Consider the following 21048-nt stretch of genomic DNA (forward strand, 5'->3'; position numbering starts at 1 on the left):
GAGAGTAATTCACATGCTCAAATCCCATCTATTGATACCTCAAATGATACCTATGATTTGAYACCTCAAATCATACCTATTCAAAGCCAGCTAAGGATTTTTCATGAACAGAATAGTTTAAAATTCCCTATCAGGAGCACAGTTTTGTAATTTACCAGTCAAAACTCAGAGCTCTGTTTACTGACAAAGGTGGTGATCTGCAGCTTTTAGGAAGTGATTCACACCAAAAAAAGCTTACCTGGCTGTTCGGATCTCCAAGTAAGTTACATATATGTGGCACTATCTTGCTCAGTGTTAAACTCTGAGCTCCAGATCTGAGAATAAAGAACAAAAGTGTTAAGTGAATTAATTAAGTGTTAAGTGAATTATGCTTTACATAACCTGCACTTGTAACACGTTCCAACTTACGCATTGAGTGTTGCAATAAGGCAGAGGCAAATCCCTTCTCTTGTTCGGAAATTCTTGTGTTTGAATCCTCCCAGCATCCTATCCCACACGTACTRCGGAAAACAAAGGCGGGTAAGATGTCAGAAAAGGAGGCAGGGGAAAAGGGAAAGAGATTATTTCTCCAGCAAAAGTACACTAACATACCTGGAGTTTATATTTAAACTTTGCATCCATCCAAACAGAACAAAACAAGCAAGACRACATTTTTAGATACAACCAATTTTCTGTCCTTTGATGACTTCATGGTAACTTGCCACTAGCTAAAATAATAGTTTTAGCTATAGAGAAATCTTGTGCCTTCCAGCACCCAAACAAAACAACCACTGTGTCATCCATCTGTCTCTCCCTTGGGAAACCCAATTAACATGCACAAACTCCCATGCATATCCTGCCAACCAGACACATGCAAGAGCATTCTCAAACAAGGAGAAATGTCTCAGAACGAAGGAGTAGGAAGACAAGAGTGTTTCAGCCAGAGGCATAGGAGAAAACCTTCCATCTAACAGAAGGTGAAGAAGGTCTGTTAACTCCCACGAAGGGCCAGTTAGACAGTCATCCCAAAGACCTAACCACAACAGATCCACCACATTTAGGTGAGGAGGGCAGCAAGCTAACTCCACCACCCCTGCGGGAGTCCAAGTCAGAGAATACTAATACAAGCCAACAGGAGCTCCCTGCAACTGGGCTGACACAAGCTGAGCTGCAGGATGCCTTTGAGAGCTTACGCTGTGGACACAGGAGACAGTGAGCCAGTTGCTTTACATTGGGCAGAGAAAGTAGGACTACTAGAAGATCAAAAAGAGGTCCTGAAACTGCTCCTTTTTAGATGGTCCAACTCCCTTACACAGCCACACTGCAATGGATTGTCAAGCGTACCTGAGGATTAGCAGCCTGTTCCATAATTTTTAGCAGCAAGGTCTGATCTTGCTCCCGCACCAAGTCTTTCGAGTCTCCCAGTCTATCAAGTAAACTCGGTAGCACTGAGGAAAGAATACAGGAACATTCATGACTCTGAAAGAAACTGTCACAGTTGCAATCCCTCTACTCTCCCTCAGTCTGGTACCAAAGTGGGCTCCAGTCCCCATGGGCTGCACAACCTGTGCAAGGCTACGTAGGCACAGCCTGGGTGAGCCAAGCACRCTCAGCTCCCAGCAACATAACCCAGAGTACCCAACAACTCAAAGGAGAGCACCCTCAGAGGTTCTGCATGAAGTTACAAGCATGGGAAACATTTTGCAGAGAAAACATGCTGCAGAAATTGGGGTACTCACTATGGCATAGCTCAGTGGAATGAGTAGCAGAGGGTCCAGGCACTGGAGTCTGAGAGTACCTTCAGGAAAGACTATGGGAAGCCCTTGTCCTGCCTCCCCCCCACCCCCCACCCCCAAACCCTGCGTATAGTTTGCATCCAGAAAGTATGCAGGACTGAAACCACAACTGGTTCACACTTGTGGAAGCAGCTGTGCAAGTCCTTCAGCCCAGATCTGTGTGCAGACCAACCAGATGCCCTCCCATGCAATGGGCTACAGCCAGAGCTGCACAGCCAGTCTCTGATCATGCAGCTAGGGCCTGGAGGCAGCTCTAACCGGAACTGAAGCATCCTTAGAACAGGAAAGCAGAGGACAGTATATGGCTAATTACTTACGGCAGTAGCTCAGAGGCCAGTCTGCCGTTTTTATTCATACCTCAGGGATAACAGAAAAAGGCCCTTCAGCAGCGTATAAAGTCACTGAAGTACCTTATGAGTGCTCTCTAGGCAGGGGTGGAAAGAAGGTTTCACATGTAAGGTTGAAAAAAAAATGTCTTTTAGGACAACAGACTGAATTTGAGTTGTTTGGTTTTTTAGTTTTTAGCACAACTGTTCAGCCTCCTTTCAAACTGAGTTTGCATAGATCAGCTACAGAAAAACAAAAATACACCCTCATACCTGCATCTGATTTCACATGCCAACCCAGTGCTGACTGAATGCTAGCATCAGATTTCCCAGAATGAGAATAAATTCATCTGACTGCTTCTCCTCCCGCTTTTGAGGGCAGCATGCAGCAGAGGGGAGAAGGAATAGGCAGTGGCCAGAGCAGAGCCTGACAGCTCTCCCCCTTTGCACCTTACCTGTGCCAATCTGTGCCTTGAAGCGATCTTGCAAGCGTGACACCAGTGCAGAAAGGATGTCCATGCCCAGGAGAACCACCTGCAAGCACAAGACAGCAGTTTAGCACAGAGCCCCGCACCAGGGCTTTGGGGAAACAGGTCACAGAGGGTCGAGGGGGTCACACACTGCCCCTAAAAGGCCCCACGGTGCACACAGAGGGCATCCCATGACCTGCGCTCCATGCAGGATCCATCTGCTTCAGGTCTGCACTCCYGCAGGTCAGGGGGACCGCACAAGATGCACAGCTCCTCCTTGCAGTGCATCTTGCAGGGCAGGGTGTTTCTCTGAGAACAGAGCCCCCAGGCAAACTGATCACCACTTCCCAGGACATTTCCAACTCCAAACTCATTGCCAAGAACCTGGCAAAACCAACAGCTATGACAACTGCTGTACAATGCTAAGTGCGCACACGAATACGGGCATGCAACATGCGTGTACCATATGCGTAACAGTTTCAGTATTCGTGGTAATTAAAGTTTCTAACTAATTTTAATTATTATTTACACCAAGCTATAATTAGAAAGTGGTGTGCACTAACAGCTGCCTGATTATTAACTTGCAGAAATTATTCAAAAAGCAGCAAGCTTACGCCATAACCGAGATCCAAGCAATTTGTTACGAGAAAGTTCTCGCGAGGTTGCACACCGTGACATCCACTCGGGTCAGCTCTTTTCCACACGGGTACGAAACACTGCACGCACGAAGGTGAAGACGGAACGGTCCCGGCGGCACAGCACCTTCCGCGCCGCCGTCCCCATCCCCCCCCGCGCGGCTGGCCAGCCCCCTATGCAAATAGGCGCCCGGCTGCCGCAAGGCACTCTGGGTTCCGCCCCGACTGCCGACAAAAAGGGTTAAAACGGAGCCGAGACGATGAAGAAACGGCAGCGCGGGGCACTGCGCCCGCTCGCAGCGCGCCGCCGAGCCGGGCGGCGGGCGGGAGGGGCCGGCGGCGCGCTGCCTCTCACCGTGASCCTGGGCGCTGTTGCCTTTCCCTTACGGGAGGGGCGCGGCCGTGCCGCGGCAGCCGTCCTTATCTTGGGGTTGCGCGGCTGCTCAATGAACGCGTGGTGAGAGCAGCACTGCTAACGCCTGAGCAACACGCAGCGCCCGCCGCTCGCGGCGCGGCGCAATTTTTGGAACCGCTGCGCCCTGCGAACCGCGGGGCTCCGCGCCCCAGCGCGGCCGCCAGGGGCCGCCCGGCCCCGCCGGATCTCCGAGCGGCGGCGGCGCTGCTGCCGAGGCAGCGCCGGGCCCTGCCCCTGAGGCAGCGCCGGGCCCTGCCCGCGGGCGAGCGTCGCACGCAGGTCGGGTAGAGCAGACGGCACCGCGGTTCTCCTCCGCGCGGGGGAGGGGAGCAGCCACTGAGGCCTCGGASGTCCCACACGCAGACAGCAGGTCCCCACGCCCGCCGCCCCCCGGGCTTTTCTCGAGCACGAGTCATCTGGATGAGAAGGGGCTGCACTCCTAAGGAATACACGACAGGAAGGAAATTAGCCGATACAGGCAGCCTGGCAGTGAAGAGCTGCGTTACCGGGAAGTCCGCTATGCTACTGTGTATACTAAAGCCCTCAMGTGCTAAATCATTCAATCACTGTTACGGCTGCTGCGGTTGCCTTTGCAYGTAAGTGCTCGTAACCCAAGCTTTTCACCTCTGCTTGTTGCATAGACTCGCTCCAAATTCAGCTACAGAATAGCAAGAGAGGCATGAAGAGTGTGCAAATAAAAGAGCTAAATTTATTAAGTCTTTTTTTTTAAAAAAAAAGTTCCCTAATATAAGCACCTAGATCCCACCTTCTCCCAACWTAGTTTACTTAGGCAACTATAGCTTCTCCAAACAGTTCCCACAATATTCTTCCAAAGTAAACAGCTCTTTTAAACATCTCATTTTTAATTCAACAGTTTGCAATGTGCTGTCAAAATCCAGGACCAATTAATATGCCAAAGGAGAATTTCCTCTTCACATTCACCTTGCACGCTAGATWTAATCTACCATGGATAAATGCTCAGGCATCTTCAGAGCCTGCTGCCTTACACCMAATCATTACCCACTTGTCTGTCTGTTCACTCTCAGCTCCTCTTTGGGGTACAACAGCAGAGCACCAGTAAGGACATGATTTTTTAGATCCGTGTTAGCTAAAGGAACAACTGTTTCTAATAAAGTCAATGGAAACCTGAAAACTGGTCATTCACAGCTGTCTGATCAGAGCCACTACACAATACAGGATGCTGTTGTAAGTGCTGAATGCAATTACTGAGGTGTGCCCCAGGGATAAGTCAGATCCTCGGAGAGGAAGGGATCCATCTCTTCTTCAAACTGCCTTCCAGGAGGAAGGAGCAATAGGAATTCATCACTCAAATATTATTAGAAGAAACACACACAGAGTGCAAACATACCCAGTTAGCCTGCAGGCCGCCCTCAGGATCAGACCACAGAGGAAGCCTCCCAAGACTCTCAGCTCTCCATTTCTTTACACACAACAGCAAATTCGCACAGTAACTACAATGGTGGTTTGGGCTTTTAAGGAAACCATTGGGGTTGTCAAAGTGTTATTCCCACCCACACTAGATTCATTTATCACACCTGATTTGCCACCTGCCTGTCAAACTGCAGAGGATCAGAGGGGTGAAAAATTGAAATCCTGCATGGATTCGAGATGCAGAAAGCCACTAGCAAGAGAGACTGATAATGCTGAAAACGCACTGCATGACCAGCCAATGAAGAAATGAATTCCAGCATTGCATGGCACTGCATTAAATATATCAGGGGAAAAAATAAAATAAAAAAATAAAAAAGTAGCACAGTTTGCCAGGAGTGACCCCTTGGCTTGCAATCTCACAGAGCACTCCTCCTTGGGGAGGCCAGCTGACAGGCACGCACCACTTCAYATGGAGGCACAGCAAAGCCAGCTCTCTGCACAAAATTCCTGATAACACTGGAGTACTGGTAACTAAAGAGCTATTCACAGCCTTTACATCCACACAGGTCTGTCTGAGCAAGGTAGGACAACTCCATCATCACTGCTAATAGCACAGAGACTCTCTGCCTTCAACTAAGAAAAATGCCAGTTCAGCAACTGCTGCTCTTAGTCCCCAACCTTATACAGGCCTCCAAAAAGGGCAAATCTCACTGTGCAGAAATGCACAGTGGCACTGTCCTAGTCCCTGGGCTCAGACACTTTGCTTACTTTGCTCCTGACATTACTCAAGCCAGTCAATAAAGTGATTTGTGTCATACCAAATTCARCTCACGTGGCATTTCCTGCTGCTTTGTAACATCTTAATGTCATTTTCCACAGGCGCTAAGCACTGTCAGAAAGCCTTCCTCCTGCCTCCCTACAGTTGCTATGTTTCAAAGCACCACCACTCCCAGCGACCAAGGCACTTGTTAGTTCCCAGACTGCAGTACAACCTTTCCCAATACCAGAAAGCTATTTTTAACAGGTCATCGAAACTTACTTCAAAGCACTAAAAGCATCCATCCTTTAATACCTGGATGGCATTGAAAGGCCTGCAGGCAGCTCCACGTATCAGAGATGAGACGCAGCCTACCATTATCTGCTCTAAAAGTAAATGGTCATGAAGCGTGGCTGGCACAAACAAGAGCATCCAGCATAGCTTAAAACAAGACACACCTGAAGGCGCTCCCATAAAAGGCGAGCAGGACAGCAAGCTGCACAGTCCATCAYCACAAACTCATCGGGATCAGCCAGTCTTGGGCTACCCCCACAGGCTGCACTAACATGGCAGCTCTGGACCGCAGCAGGAGAGGAAGAGCCGTTTCCTCCACCCCCAGCACCATGCCGCACACTGGAGAGATGTGTGAGCTGTTTGTAGGCTACAAAATCCCATGTCCCTCCTAGGGAACAGGCGATGGGCTGTGCAGCACCTTCTCATGGGCCAGTTTCACTCTGCTGGCTTCCTGCTAGACCACAGGCAGAGGCAGCTCAGGAACAGCCTGTGAGGTAGAGGAGGACAGGCTTAAGTCTCAGGCAAAGTGCAAAGGAGATTTTAAAAGAAGGTCACACACCTGACAGAATATAACCACATACATACTTTTTTTCTTTAATACCTACTTAGACAACTTTTCAGGTTCAGATGCTAAGGCATGGAGAAGAGTGTATAAACCTCAAGTAAATGTAACAATATATTTGTGAAGAAAGGAGAACTTTTTCACGCTATTCTGGGAAACCTCAGGGAAGCACAGATCCCTCCCCCCCACCCCACCAAACATCATCTGTCTTACTACTTGATTATTCCATCTAAAGCAGGTCTAACTCATCGAGGCATGAAATATCCACCACAACCAAACTGGGCACCCAAGACATAGCAACAGCTAAAATTAGCTGACATTTGCAAATTTAGTTTTGAAGTCAGGTATATATTTTGGATCAGGAGAGCAATAAGAAAACCCCTGGCAGATAGACAAATATAAAGTTAGCTTATGAAATGCTGACTCCTTTCTTCCACTTTCACCATCAGAAGTCTCTCCCATTCTGCTGCTTCAGTAGAGTTAACATTTAACGTTCCAAGGCAGGGTCACATCTACAAGGGAACACCAGGGCATCGCCCCAGCCCAACACTTCTAGCACAGACACAACGGAGGGAAGAACCCAGGCACATCAACTTTGACTTTTTCTCTGGAGCCAGGAGATACCATCATTCTGTCTAAGACACCAAGTATTTCACAGATGCCACCTTCAAAATCCACAAGCAATTTTGGATGCTGGGCCACTGATTTGTCATTCAGTACCACAAGGCCTTTAAGAGAGCTGCCGCTTGGTTTGGATATATGAGCTTTTCCATTGGAACATGGGCCACTGTGTCTTGGAACAACTGCCAAGTGGAAAAATGCTCCTTTTATTTCTCATCATTCATATACGGATTCTAAAGTCTTCTATGGGAAAGAAGTATAAGTTTCCAAATGCAGTAATCAGAGTAATCTTTTCATTTTACATGATAGGCCAGCCATCTGCTTTGAATTTAGAAAAAAAGGTGTAAAGAGTTTTCATAGAGTTTTTCTGCCCTTTGTGGCTGATCAGTTATCCTGCTCTGAGCAAGGAGTTACACTAGGCAGCACTGGATCAAGCATAGGCAGAACCCAGGGCTGAGAACACACCCAGCAGGTCATGAACATCCCTGGCCCTCTGGCCTTCCCCAGCCAGGACACCAGCTTCTCTACACAAGAAAACATCAGCATTGGGGGATGACAGCTAGTACTAGAAAGTCCCCACACCACAGTCCCAACCATCTAGGCCTCTGGTAAGTGCTTCACTTCTACCCTTGGCTAAGCCAAAAACATTCAGTAAAACCATCAGCACTTGTAAAGTGGGGGGGGGGGAAGAACTATGGAAAGTTTTAGACCTAGGAGCACATGAGCAACTTAATGCAAAGCTTTAGAGTGGAGTAAGTTCCAGAAAGACTAAAGTTCTGTCCTGAAAAAAAGAGCTGGAGACTTGGTAGAACGCAACCAAAATTCAAACAACTCAAGGAAATTCAGTGCAGAGCAAAAAATTACTGCTGTAGATTCCCAGAAGGAAAAAAAAGCTGCGCTTCAAGAGCATAAGGCAAAATGAAGCATCACACAATGAGTACTTGGCCATCTCCCACAGAAATGTGATCCCTGAAGCACTAACACTTGTTTCCAGGAGCTCTGACAAGGATGACCTAGGCAAAGACACAGGGAGTGAGTCAGCCCCCAACCATGCTGCTTCCCTGCCCTGCTCTGCATGAAGGAGCCGAAGGGGTGAGTTCCTACAAATGATAAATTCACTTTCTTTCTCAAAAATTGGTCCTTGGGTGGTTGCACACAGGCAATGAGAGGGAGCAGCATGTAACCACTGAGCTCCGCCTAAAGGATACTGAGGAAATCACAAGTTGCAGAGTCACTCCTGTGGAGCATAAGCGGCATTTCTAACCTTAGCACAGTCAAAGCTCCAGAGAGCACAGCAGGTCAATCACCAGCAGTACAAACTACAGTCAACGCTCAGTCTTCACGAAAGCAGCCCTTGCGGTACCACAGACAGGAGACACTGTTGTGGAAGGCAGAGTCCTAGTTTCAATCTCAGCTTCCTGTCCCAATACCCTCAAACAGTGCTGAAAACGAGTGGCAGCAAATACTGTCTTGAAGTCAGTCCTGCTTTTGCAGCTCCTTATGGGTATGGGTATCTGCAAGGCAATACTCTGTCTTCACACAAAACAGCATCAAAACAAAAACAGTGCTGCCAACTAGTATTGCACTTTGGTTCCTTGCCACAAAGCAGTTAGATGCTTAGTCACAAACACTGCCACTATTCCATACATTATAATCACCGCCAGCTGAACACATACACTTACAGCCAAGTCTTTAGYCAGTAAAGAAAAACAGATCTAGCTCTGGGGGCAATAATGGGATCATGTCTGTGTATGTCAGATGGAAATCTAGCCCTTGAACGAGCTTGTAGCTTTGGCAACAAGTTGCATTTCAAGAGCACAAGGCAAAATGAAGCCTCACACAATACTTGGCCATCTCTTACAGAAAAGCAGTAAGAATGTTTTAAAAAAAGACATCTCAATGTCCTGCTTTGCTCTTCATGGGAAAACTGAAAGCTCTCATTACAGCAACTAGTAAATTACTAGTGTAGCAATGTGTCTTATCAACAACCCAGCTTAGCTTACCTAATAAGGAGGTTCCCCCCACTTCCCTTAGCAGCAAGGGTCTGCTGAAGTGCACAGGGAAAGTGAGAAATCACATTCACAGTCTGCCCTTAGGCAGAATCATATTAGCTGGGGCAGCTTAAAACTCCTAGTACAGAAGTGCTGACTAGCTCCATCTCTTTAACATCTACAGGAATAGAAAGCGCTCAGTGCATCTGAAACCAAAACAGAACCGAGGTACTTCAACCACCTGGTATCTGCTGGAAGGACAACACAGCTAGGTACAAACAGTCCAGGAAGCTCCTGCAGAGCATTGATGATAACTTTTTGACACAGGTGGTGTCAATGAGGAGAGGTTTGCTGCTGGACCTTGTATTAACTTACAAAGAAGGACTGGTTGGAGATGTGAACATTGGGAGCAGTCTTGGCTGCAGTGACCATGAGATGGTGGAGTTCAGGATCCTGTGTGAAGGAAGTAAGGCAGTAAGTAGGACCGCAACCCTGGACTTCAGTACAGCAGGACAAGGGAACTACTTGGAGGAATCGTATGGGGTGGGGCCCTAGAAGGAAGGGGGGGGTCCAGGAGAGCTGGTTAATCTCTTCCTCCAAGCTCAAGTGGTGCATCTCTTTAAGCACTGGGTCCAGTCTTGTTCAACTTACTCATGAATGACCTGCATGAAGGGACAGAGTGTCTCTTCAGCAAGTTTGCTGATGATAAAAAACTGGGAGACATGGCTGATAAATCAGAAGGCTGTGCTGCTATTTAGAGAGATCTGGACGGGCTGGAGAATTGGGTAGAGAAGAACCTCAGGAAGTTCAACAAGGGCAAGTGCAGGGTCCTGCACCTAGGGAGGAATAACCCAAAGCACCAGGACAGGCTGGACAGCTGCTGAAAAGCAGCTCTGTGAAGGAGGACCTGGGAGTTCTGGTGGACAAGTTAATCACGAGCCAGCAATGTGCCCTTGTAGCCAAGATGGCCAATGGAATCCTGCAGAGCTTTAGGAAGAGCAGGTCAAGGGAGGTGATCCTCCCCCTCTGCTCAACCCTGGTGAAGCCTCATCTGGGGTACTGTGCCCAGTTCTGGGCTCCCCAGTGCATGGCACTACTGGAGAGAGTCTAGCATACGGCTACGTAGATGATTAGAGGACTGGAGCATCTGCCCTATGAGGAACAGCTGCGAGAGCTGGGCCTGTTCAGCCTGGAGAAGAGACGGTTGAGAGGGGATCTTACCAGTGTCTACAAATACCTTCACCAGGGAGGGTATCAAGAGGACGGGGTCGGACTCTTCTCAGTGGTGCCAAGTGACAGGACAAGAGGCAACAGATAAACTGAAACACAGTAAATTCCACCTGAATATGAGGAAAAGCTTTTCCTGTGAGAGTGGCAGAGCACTGGAAAAAATTGCCCTGAGAAGTTGTGGAATCTCGTTCTCTGGAGGTATTCCAAACCTGCCTGGATGTGATCGTGCCTAATGTGTTCTAGGTGACCCTGCTTGAGCAGGAGGGTTGGACTAGATGATCCAGAGGTCCCTTCCAACCTCAACCATTTTGAGATTGTGAACTGTTTCTGAGGATTTAGACAGCACCTGGGGGTGGGGGGGAAGGTAGCAAACATAACCTGCTGGATAATCACTCAATCTTCTCTGCTTCCTTGGATCTCAAAAAGGGTAGTAAAAATTACAAGGATGCTTGAGCATTCAACTATCCCACCACAATCACCAGTTTCCATGCTTGCAAACATCTATACTTCCAGATCCTTTAAAAGATTACACCCTTCAATATAAACTCACACAAGGCACAGTAATGCTAGCATCCAGAGTAGTGACAGAAGGCCATGCAGATAGCCTCCTGAGGGGGGCACCAAATAGGTGCAAACACAGCCAAGTCCCACCAGCCACTAGCACTGCTGGTCCTGTCATCCAGAGAGAAAAGACTGAGGGTTTGCCGGGGAGGCCAAACACTTAGTGCAGATAGGAGTCCAGAGGAGCTGGATGGCATAAGGAAGAGGGAACACACCTGACACTCACATCTCTTGCTGGACCCCAGCTGAAAGCTTTTTTCCTTGCAATATTTGGGAGGAAAAAAGCATTGGCAATGAAACATGCATCAGCCTTTTCAGTAGTCACCACCTTTGCAAAACTCTGGAAACACCCTTACAGCCCGCAGCTTCCACAAAAGCTCCCAGCCCTGTGTAATCAGATTGCCTGCTCAGCATCTATCACTCTCACCTGCTTGAGAAYAGACTCCAGCTGCTACCATAATCCACAACAGCCTAGTAGTACAACAAAGATCTCTATCAAGAGAGGAAGAAAGTTTCGAAATGCCCTTGTTAGCTGCAAGAGCATCAGAAGCAAACTACACACACAGTAGCCCACAGAAGTGGAGAAATGGACAGATACAGAAAGGGCCACAGCTAGCAGGAGGGAATGTTTCCTTCATGGAGGAAGCCATCACTTCAGCAGGAATCTCCTCCCTGTCAAGCTTCTTTAGTCTACTGAGATCTTTTCTTCAACTTAAATGGGCTGCTAGACAAGCCCTCAGCAAATACTGCAGCATGATTCAGAGTCACTGCGCTATTAAGTATGAAAACTCCCAAAGGAGATGGTAAAAGCTGAAGCTCTGGCCACCTGGTCACACAGAAGGCCCATAACATCCTCTCACCTAAGGGCAATGGCTGCAATATCCTGCCTAAAATCCAGCTTTAGTGATTTCAACATCCTTTCTGTCTGAATAATCCATTCTTCACTTCTGCTGCTAAAAACTGCTGTAAAGTGCTGCTGGCATTGAAGAGCTCTAATAACAAAATAATTAAGCAACTAATTTTATAGCTCCCAGAAAGCCTCAAAAGATGGATTATTTAGCAAAAGCACTAAGCACTGGAGATGGAAGAGAAGGTGAAAGTCAGACTGCATTTAATAAATAGAAAATTATTTTTAGGAAGTTATTCTTAAGGAGGCTCTTTACACTCTTCTCACCTGCAACCATAAGACAATACAAATCTGCAGCCAAAGGAAATCACCTCTCAGTGCAGAATGAGACAACAGGGCTAGGAGAGAGCTGGCCATCTCTGAAGCAAACGTAATGGTTCAAAAAAAAAAAAAAAAAAAAAAAAAANAAAAAAAAAAAAAAAAAAAAAAAAAAAAAAAAAAAGAGAGAGAGAGAACCCAAGTGAAGCTTTCTATGCAAAAACATGCTCTTGCAGCATATCCTACAGACCTTAAGGCAAATTTTACATACCACAGGCCAGTAAGTGTTATGCATAATTCAGGGACAGCTCTTCCAGTGCTTAGTACCACAAGACAACATGGCTTTAAAAGCCTGGATGACAAAAAACAGGGTTTCAAGAGATTTCAACCAAATCAACCCTGGTACACCAGAAAAAGCCAATTCTATGGAGAAGTACAAAGCAGCTGGCCTCCTGGGCTAAGCTACATTGCTTTTCAGTATAGATGTAACTTATGCTGCCCCTCTGTGCTTGGGCCTCTTGTCACATTCCCTAAGAGCCGGTGAAGCTGCAGCAACCTAAGCAGTAGTGGGAGCCTCTGCTCCACAGGAAAGTCTTCAGCAATAGGCAACAAGATGACCTTTACTCATGGAAGAGCCTTTAGGAGTAAACTGTGCATTTCAAACACCTTCATGACCCATTTGGAGATCAGGAAAGCCCAGATGAGCAATAAAGGCCTGGGTTAAAAGACTACTCAGTCTCTTCTACACCAGCGACCTGTGCACCTGAGCTCTAAGCCAGGATCTACAGCTTTCATAAGATTAAGCAGGACTCATGCAAAAAGGATCTTGCTTCTGGAGCAGGAGGAAAGCAAACCTCAGTGTTCTCAGTGAAGATTGGCAACTACTGGCTAAAGTTAACTAAAACAGTTTCTCCTTATACCATCCTCTCTCTAAGCCTCCCCCCCCCCAATTACTTAAAGGCTTCCCACACACATACACATAACAAACATCCTCAAGAAAAAAGAGCTAAAGCTGGAGCCCCAGAAAAACAAAAATGTAGAAATACACACAGTCCCAGCCCTGAACTACTAACCTGAGCACACCAGACCACACATTAGCAGACAACAACCAGTGCTTGTGTGCAAGCTGGTCAGCTGTGATCACACCACGCTCTGCTTGAGCAATTAGGTCCTTCTGCAAGGGGCCAAGGTCCTTTGACTGAGAAATGGAAGGCCGTTCCAGGCCTAGCACCAGTTTAACCTCTTTATATAGCTACTAGCTCAGTATATGACCAGCTCAGAGCTCTAAACAGCCTACATTCATGCACACAGATCTCTCTCAATTGTGGCTCTCACAAGCTCATCTCTTAGTACAATCTTGATCAATTCAGGCTTAAATTTAGTATCTTTTAAGAGCTGGCAATAGATTATCTACAAAGCATTTAATCTCTCTACCTGGTTTGGAAACAGCAATAAGATTCAAGCTCCACCTATCTGAAAAGTAAGTAATGCTAATTTCCACAGCGATGCTTTCCACATGCTCCAGAACTAAGCACCACATGCTGCTAGCACACAGGAAATCAGCATTCTTCTCTTTCCTGACTACGTTCCTCTTCTGAACTCCTTCTGACCTGTGTGTCCATTCCTTTGCCTTTTTGGCTGTCATTCTGTTGAGATCTGGAGCAACAGCTGAAATATCRCTCTGCTGGGCCCCCACAAGAGAATACTACATCTGTTTTCCTGTCTCAGACTGAAAACAGATGCCTTTTTAGTCACTTCCAACAGATACTCAACTGCATGACAGAATAGTGAAGCACAGCGTATCTGCGCGAGGGCACACCCTTGGGCCGCATTTGTGCGTGGCATGCGCTCAGAAACCCAAATAGGTTTTGGGATCTCAAGGCAAGCTACCCATCCCACCGACATCTAGGGCCTGCGAGACACCTACACACAGGCATGGGCCGATCTCTTGCCTTGGCATTTACAGACTGCGGATGTCTGCAGAACTGTTATGGAGAAGAACACATGCACTAAGTGCTACACATTTGTGCTGCAGTTCAGCTGCAGACTTGTGGCTTTTCTAACAAGCTGTCTGGAAAATCCAAGTTGTGTCTGGAATCCAGACTCCAACCCATCCTATTCACCTGATATTCCAGGTCAGAAACGGGTGACGGTCATTGCCACAGGGCAGTAGTTCAGCCAGGCTTCCTGGAAAGAGCTATACTGGTTTAGCACAGTCTTGCTGGAAATCCACTGCTAAAATCTACTCTTGCAACTGGCACCAAAGTAAGCACAGCCACAGGCAGACCTACGTGAGCCGTCTATCATTAGCTCGTTCAAGATTCAACCTAAGACTAGCAAACTTTGCTCTACCAATACCTGTACTACATCTGTTTATATCTAAAGAACTCCAGTCTCCAGAGCTGTTAAACTGTTAAGTCACTGAACTCTGGAGGAAGGGAGGGTAACAGAAAACACCAATGTCTCCAGCAAAGCAAAGGGAATTCCTCATCCTTCAATGTCCAAAGGAGCCAGGGTTTTCTCGAGGGGAAAGAACAAGCTGTCCGAGTAGCTGACAGGTAAAGTGGAAATCCAATTGGAAAATTATAGGGATAAGCCACTCACATTTTGGCTTCTATACTCAATTCTAAAAAACCCATTTAAACAAGTCAAATAGTTTCTATCAATGCTCTAACATCTCAGCTACACTGGAAAGAAAAGTCACTCTCGGGCTGTGAATCCCCAAATAAGCATCTGTTACTTCAGAGGCTTCTAAGAATTCTTGTGGATTAATACAACAAATTAACTCCTCATTTAACTAAATTATTAGCTCTTGGATTAATTATTTTAAATAGAACTCTTAGGAAACAGAAACACATCAGAGGAACAGAAGCTGTAAGCGTAGTACAAGAAACCACTCTCAGTCCCAGTGCAGGCTATAGAAATAGCTGACATCCTGCAAAAGAACAGTTAACTGGGCTGGTGCCTGAAAGGGCTCCTAAGGAAAGCAGTACCTCCTGGTTTCCTTTACTCCCCCTTTCACATATCTGAACTTTTTTTTTTTCCCCACTATGTTCTTCCCTTCTCAACTCCACTGCCATTTTCAACAAAACACTGATTAAGCTAAATCAAATGTTTGAATAACCCATTTAACTGTGATTAAAAGAAACAGCTGTCTTGTTTTAATAATCCCATCATATTCTCAGAGAGGTTTATTTGCATTGGCCACCCATTTACAACTCAAAACAGCCTTTTTGCTGAAGAGGATACACTATATATTTTTATATAAGAAATTAATAGCATGGCATACCTTTATAAAAATTCAAAAGATTAAGAATCTGAATATATCTTTGAAAAGGTGCTTATTGTGTTGTACCTTCAGGGGGGTGTTTGTTTTTGCTTTTTAGCTGCACAGAAAACCTGAAATCAATCTGAAAGAGCAGTTTTAAAGATGAATAATTATTAGCTTCTGGATACAGGCTGTATTTCACCTAAAAAAGAGTAGAGGACAACAATTTTTAATGAGAAGGAATCTTTTGAAATCTTTTGAATCTTTTGTTTTTATAAAGAAACACAGCAATATTTGTAATTAGTAACCAAATTGACTCAACCATTCTCCGAAGTCATAACTTTTTTTTTAAAGTTGCCAAGAGATTCCAGTGGAGGCCTGGTGGAATTTTCTAAAATGCAAATTAGCTGCCAGTTAAAATGGTATCAGTAGTACCCAGAGGTAAAAAGCATCTCTAAAAACGCACCCTTCACATCTTTGAAGTCTTTATTTTATGTGCCTTTTTTTATTCATACAAGTTGGAAGTTAATCAAGCCTTCCTGTTCCCAAAACTCTAAAAGGTATTTCTTGACTTTGAAGCAAACATTCCAAGGAAACAAACAACAAAAACGCCAGTACTGGCTTTCACCTTAACAAATAAGGCAATGCCTCTTATACGTAAGAGAAAGCACAGTCATAAGAACTCTAAGAACCAAGACCTGATGCTTTGTGAAAACTGAGGTAAGACAGACAGTGCTGGAGACACCATGACATTATAAACCTGACYGGCAAAGGATGCAGACCTGTTTCCTCCCGTCCCATCCAGTTCTGCTGCAGATTCTGTATGGCATTAAAAGACACACAGTTCTTCAACCCTGAAGTTGGAGTATGGCTCACCTATGAAGTACGGTCTGAACGCACCTCTAGTGGTCAGCTAGTTCAACTCACCCTGCTGCTCCCAAAGTGGATCAGGTTGCTCATAGCTTTATACAATGCATTTTGTTTTTCCTGATTTTTAACACAAAGGCATTCATAGAATCGGTAAGGTTGGAAAGGACCCCAGAGATCATCTAGTCCAACCCTCCTGCTCAGCAGGGTCACCTAGAGCATGGTAGACAGGGTTGCATCCAGGTGGGCCTTAAATATCTCCAGAGAAGGAGACTCCACAACCTCTCTGGGCAACCTGGTCCAGGGCTCCGTCCCTCTCACAGCGAAGAAATTCCCCCTCACGTTCAGGCAGAACTTCCTGTGCTTCAGTTTCTGCCCACTGCCTCTTGTCCTGTCACAAAGGGCAACTGAAAAGAGTTTGGCCCCATCCCCTTGACACCCTCCCTTCAGGTACTTGTACACATTGATAASATCCCCCCTCAGTCTTCTCTTCCCCAGGCTGAAGAGGCCCAGCTCTCGCCAGCTGTTGACATTTCAAGCGCAGCATTGTGTAACATTAATTTTATGTACTCTTGTTAGAAGTAGTCCCTTCAATCTATGATCAGGTTTAATGAGCTTCTGTGTCACCACCAAATAAGATCTTACTGGCTTGACTGTAAAATGGAAACCCCCTCATCTCCCAATTTTGCCATTTTACAGGGACAGTAGTGTAAGCCAGGCGACTCTTTGTAGTCCCAAAGGTTCCAGCTGCATGATCTGATCCACGACAATCTTTGGATTTCAACAAGATTTTATGTGGGTAGAGAAAGACCCACAACAGGATCACGCAACAACATTAGCACGTGTGTGCACGTGTGTCAAGTTCAAATATTGTTAGATGCAGCAGGAACTGGTACATTCTTTTCAGTAAATAAATGGCATTGGGCCTTTGGTTTATTTATTTAGGAGCTGGGTTTTTTTTAAACTTGACAACACTGATAAAAGTAAAAAGTTCAAAGTCACACCACAGTGATAGTCTCCAATTACTATTCCTCTCCTCAACGGTCTCTGTCAACAATAACTTTGTTCAAAGAGGAGGAGGAATCACTGCAAATCTTTTGCAGTCTACGACACAGTGTCTTTCAGAAGAAGAGTTTGAGTTTCACATATAGCAAGTATGTCAGACTAGAAAGCATCATTTAGGGAACACTGCTTAGGTACAAATTAAAGATCAACAGCTGCTTTTTCTTCAGCATGGACCACTGCAGTAAGAGTCAAGGAACTCAGCTGACAAATCTGACACAAATGAACAATATTTGGCTACTCCGGAAGGGAATACAACTACACTGATGCCTGCTTAGTGCCCTTTGTTTAATCCCTTCTGTAAAACAGACTAATAGCACTTTCCTATACTCCAGCAACAYAGAAGTATAATCTTATGTTTTTTGATAGCTTTCATATCCTCACCTGAAACTATAGAGCATAACTGCTATCATAGACTTGTCATAAAGAGATCCAGCAGTACTGTCTGTATCTTGGAATGTAGTATTATTTGGCTACTTCATATACATCTGTCTGCAGTGTTGGGACTGCGCCAGCATGCAGTCCAATTAGGAAATTTGACCTAAGATCTATATATGCAGAAAAAAGTTCGCACAGAGCTGCTCAGTATGCTCRCATCACCATTTAAAGGTACTTCTCCTCCCTCCTTCAAAAGATTTAACTCAAAATATTTTGAAAGCATACATATACATTCTAATCCTTGCCTTCAGACTTACACATCAAAGAAGATGCCAAAAGCACAGAGCAACATGGAAGCAAAGCACACACTCTTCATTAACTCTTTCAAGAAAAGAGCTACAAGCTACATGGGCCCCACGTTCTGTTTGACACATCTTGACTTTTCATCAGCCAAAGGCAAAGAGTTCAGACTTGCTGCTCCTGCCAGACCCTGGCTATCAGTCTAGCAAAACCCAAATCCTGAAACCAGCTCTCTGTATTCAGATCATTCTCCCAAGAAGTAGACAATATTAGCAACCGCCACACATTTCTTACCATTTGACAATCTATAGATCTTTAAGATTGCCTACATTGCACTAGGATGCAGAACAAAAAAAGTAACAATTCCCCAAACATATTTTTAGTTAGTAAGCTACTTCAGCTTACTAGGTATATCGCATGATCTTGAAAGAGTTGCCCAATTATGTGGTGGCCTTACAGATGCTTTTCTAGTCTCCTGGATGAAGTGACTCATTAAATAATCCAAGAGAATAGAAACTCTTAAAGAGACAAATGTAGTTGCATTATTTTTCATAAAATTACTCTTCTTCACTAGGTAATTAGAACTAGAAGTCAGGACATGGCAACGTCAACACCTTCCCTTTTATCATTCAGCAACAGCCACAAGATCCCAGGCCAAACACCTGGAAAATCAGCCTCTGTCCCTGCTCCTCAGAGCTTCATCCAAAATCTCTTCTTAAAAGGCTTTGAGAGAGGATGTAATACTAATACCAGCACTGACTTTATTGTTCCCTTTGCCTGCGCAAAACAACATGCAGGCAAGTAGCACCCTTCAGTCTACACTGTCTTTGCAAGAAACATGAAGAGATCTTCTCCAACTTTACAAAAAGAAATCCAGTGCACTCCAAGCTGACTTCAAGTGGCACAAATGCACTCAGACTTGCAGTAGAGCTAAGATTAGGCTCCTAGATCTTCTGACTCTGAAGTCCGTGGTCAGATCGATCTTCACCTTCTGAATAGGAGATACAGGTCTGAATCTCTAACTAGATCTCCTGGAACTTAAGCAGGCAACATCACACGAACAGCACTAAGCCTGGGGGAAGTCAAAGGCAACATCAGAAGAAATCTTAATTCAGCCCTCCTGGATAGGGACAGTAAGTCTTCACCTACATTGTAAAACTGATCTACATATTTAAAAAAAATACATACTTGGAAAAAATAAAGGAAACCGTTACAACAAAACCAGTAGCTCATTTTTGCTACAAATGATGCTCTGCTTAACCAGCATTGAACGCGTGATTTCACCATTATGGCGACCTCTAGTAAAAGCCTGTAAGTCAGTTCAAGTGGATCCAGCGTGAGCACCTCCCATCAGATTCCTACTACAATAGTGTCTCATACACCTTCAGCTCTCTGCTGAGTTCTAGTTAAGTCTAGACAAATGCAAGTTCATATGATAAAGGCTCCACAGTAAGCTTACAGATACTCCAGTTAGAGAACATTGAACTCCAGACCTCCGCTGCCTCAGCTTTCTGGACAGAGCTGCCCCTGCGATAGAGCTAAGCAACCAGCCAGCTTAGCACACGCCACTCTCAGGAGGGAGCAGACATGCCACAGCTCTCCTTCCCTGCCAAGTTGCAGGAGAAGAGCACAAGTCAAATCAGCTTTCTGCTCATATAATTGCAGTTCAGGAGCTTCTTCTGAGGCAGGCATAAAGCCACCACTTGCTCCTTTCAGACACTTGCTATATTGCATTGACCGAGGCCAAATGAATATAGCAAAGCCATTAGAAATACTAAAAAGGTAGTAAAACCAAGTGAAGATAGGAAAGATGACAACTGCTAACTGGACATAGTCATTAACCAAGGCCACAGCACAGCTAACATCACTTCCAACATGCTGCCCAGATGACTAAGATCTTTTATAAACACAGTGACCATGAAGGGAAAGTGCCCGATTGACTAGTCCAGGATGCTCCTCCTACAGCCAAGGGGAGGAGCCTCTAAGACTTTCTCTTTTCCACACTCACTTTCCTGGCTCTACAAGCATGAATTTTATTCAAGAGAGAACCTGAGTTGAGCCCTCCTCTGTCCCTGAGAGACAAATTCTCGGTACATACAGATCAATTCTAACATCTCCTACAGATGCCCTCCTCAGAAATGGTTTAATTCATATAGTCACACTCTTCATTGCAGCAGTAGCTCCTACCTAGGTTGACAAATCAGCACTGTGACCTACTTGTCTGCCACAACACAGAAGTTTTCCTGTTTGCAAAGCCTATCCTCCCTGGTATGACTGCGGCACTCTCACCCCATCTGCCAGCGTGCTCTCTTCCCTGTCACATGTTGTCTTTCTGGAGATCAGAAGTATCTCTGCCCACAGCAATGCCTTAGAGCTCTACCCCACATCTCCTTCCACCTCTTATTGTTAAAGAGGAGGTTACAGAACTGGAGCAGAAAACCAGAGGGTATGGAAACCAGAGCAGCTAGCATAAAACAGCTGAAGATTTCTATAGAGGATCTTCTATAGAGGAGCATATGAACCCTCAGTCAAAAGGAGGCAGGCACAAGTGAGGCACCTGCCTTTGAACAGATCCCTCCGCAAGCAGGTGAAGTTCCTCTCTMCCATTCATTTATTAATTACCATTCTGGGATGCAACAAAATTGTGCACCTTTATCCCAGAATTGCACCATACCTAGCAGTAAGAGGATGTCTCAGAACATACAAAACACTGTCAATAGACACCACAGAACAAACCAGTAGCCCCATTTGGCAGACAGGTAAATACTTGCAGGGAAATTACACAGAAAAGATTTCAGTAGAACAGGCTTGAACAAGAGTGGTGATCAACTTCCCCATAATCTCTAAGAGAAGGATAAAGAGAAATCCTCTTAGATTAGAGAGTAGGAAAATTAAGCATAAACAAGCAACTGGCACAGAAGGACTAACTCAGAAGGTAAAGTCTTCAAAGGGTGTATTTTAAGAAAAGTTTGGGTAAGT

At 45.5% G+C, this 21048-nt stretch overlaps 1 protein-coding gene and 1 non-coding gene across 2 annotated transcripts in view; one reads left to right on the forward strand and one right to left on the reverse strand.

Annotated features, from left to right (window-relative positions):
* The window catches only part of CLASP1 (cytoplasmic linker associated protein 1), a 176060-nt gene that overhangs the window by 132042 nt on the left and 22970 nt on the right, over window positions 1-21048 (reverse strand). Inside the window, exons 3-6 of the mRNA XM_085311005.1 lie at window positions 2557-2635; window positions 1324-1427; window positions 409-500; window positions 239-314 (exon numbers count right to left, since the gene is read on the reverse strand). Of these exons, the coding sequence (XP_085167131.1) occupies window positions 239-314; window positions 409-500; window positions 1324-1427; window positions 2557-2635 (351 nt within the window). The remainder of the gene's footprint in view (window positions 1-238; window positions 315-408; window positions 501-1323; window positions 1428-2556; window positions 2636-21048) is intronic.
* LOC146592504 (U4atac minor spliceosomal RNA) lies at window positions 3620-3737 on the forward strand. The gene has a single exon (XR_014896593.1). It is a non-coding gene; the product is annotated as a U4atac minor spliceosomal RNA (small nuclear RNA).

This window comes from Rhea americana, unplaced genomic scaffold, assembly GCF_003343005.1.
Source record: "Rhea americana isolate MKP2758 unplaced genomic scaffold, rheAme1 scaffold_33, whole genome shotgun sequence".
In the NCBI taxonomy this organism is placed as follows: domain Eukaryota; kingdom Metazoa; phylum Chordata; class Aves; order Rheiformes; family Rheidae; genus Rhea; species Rhea americana.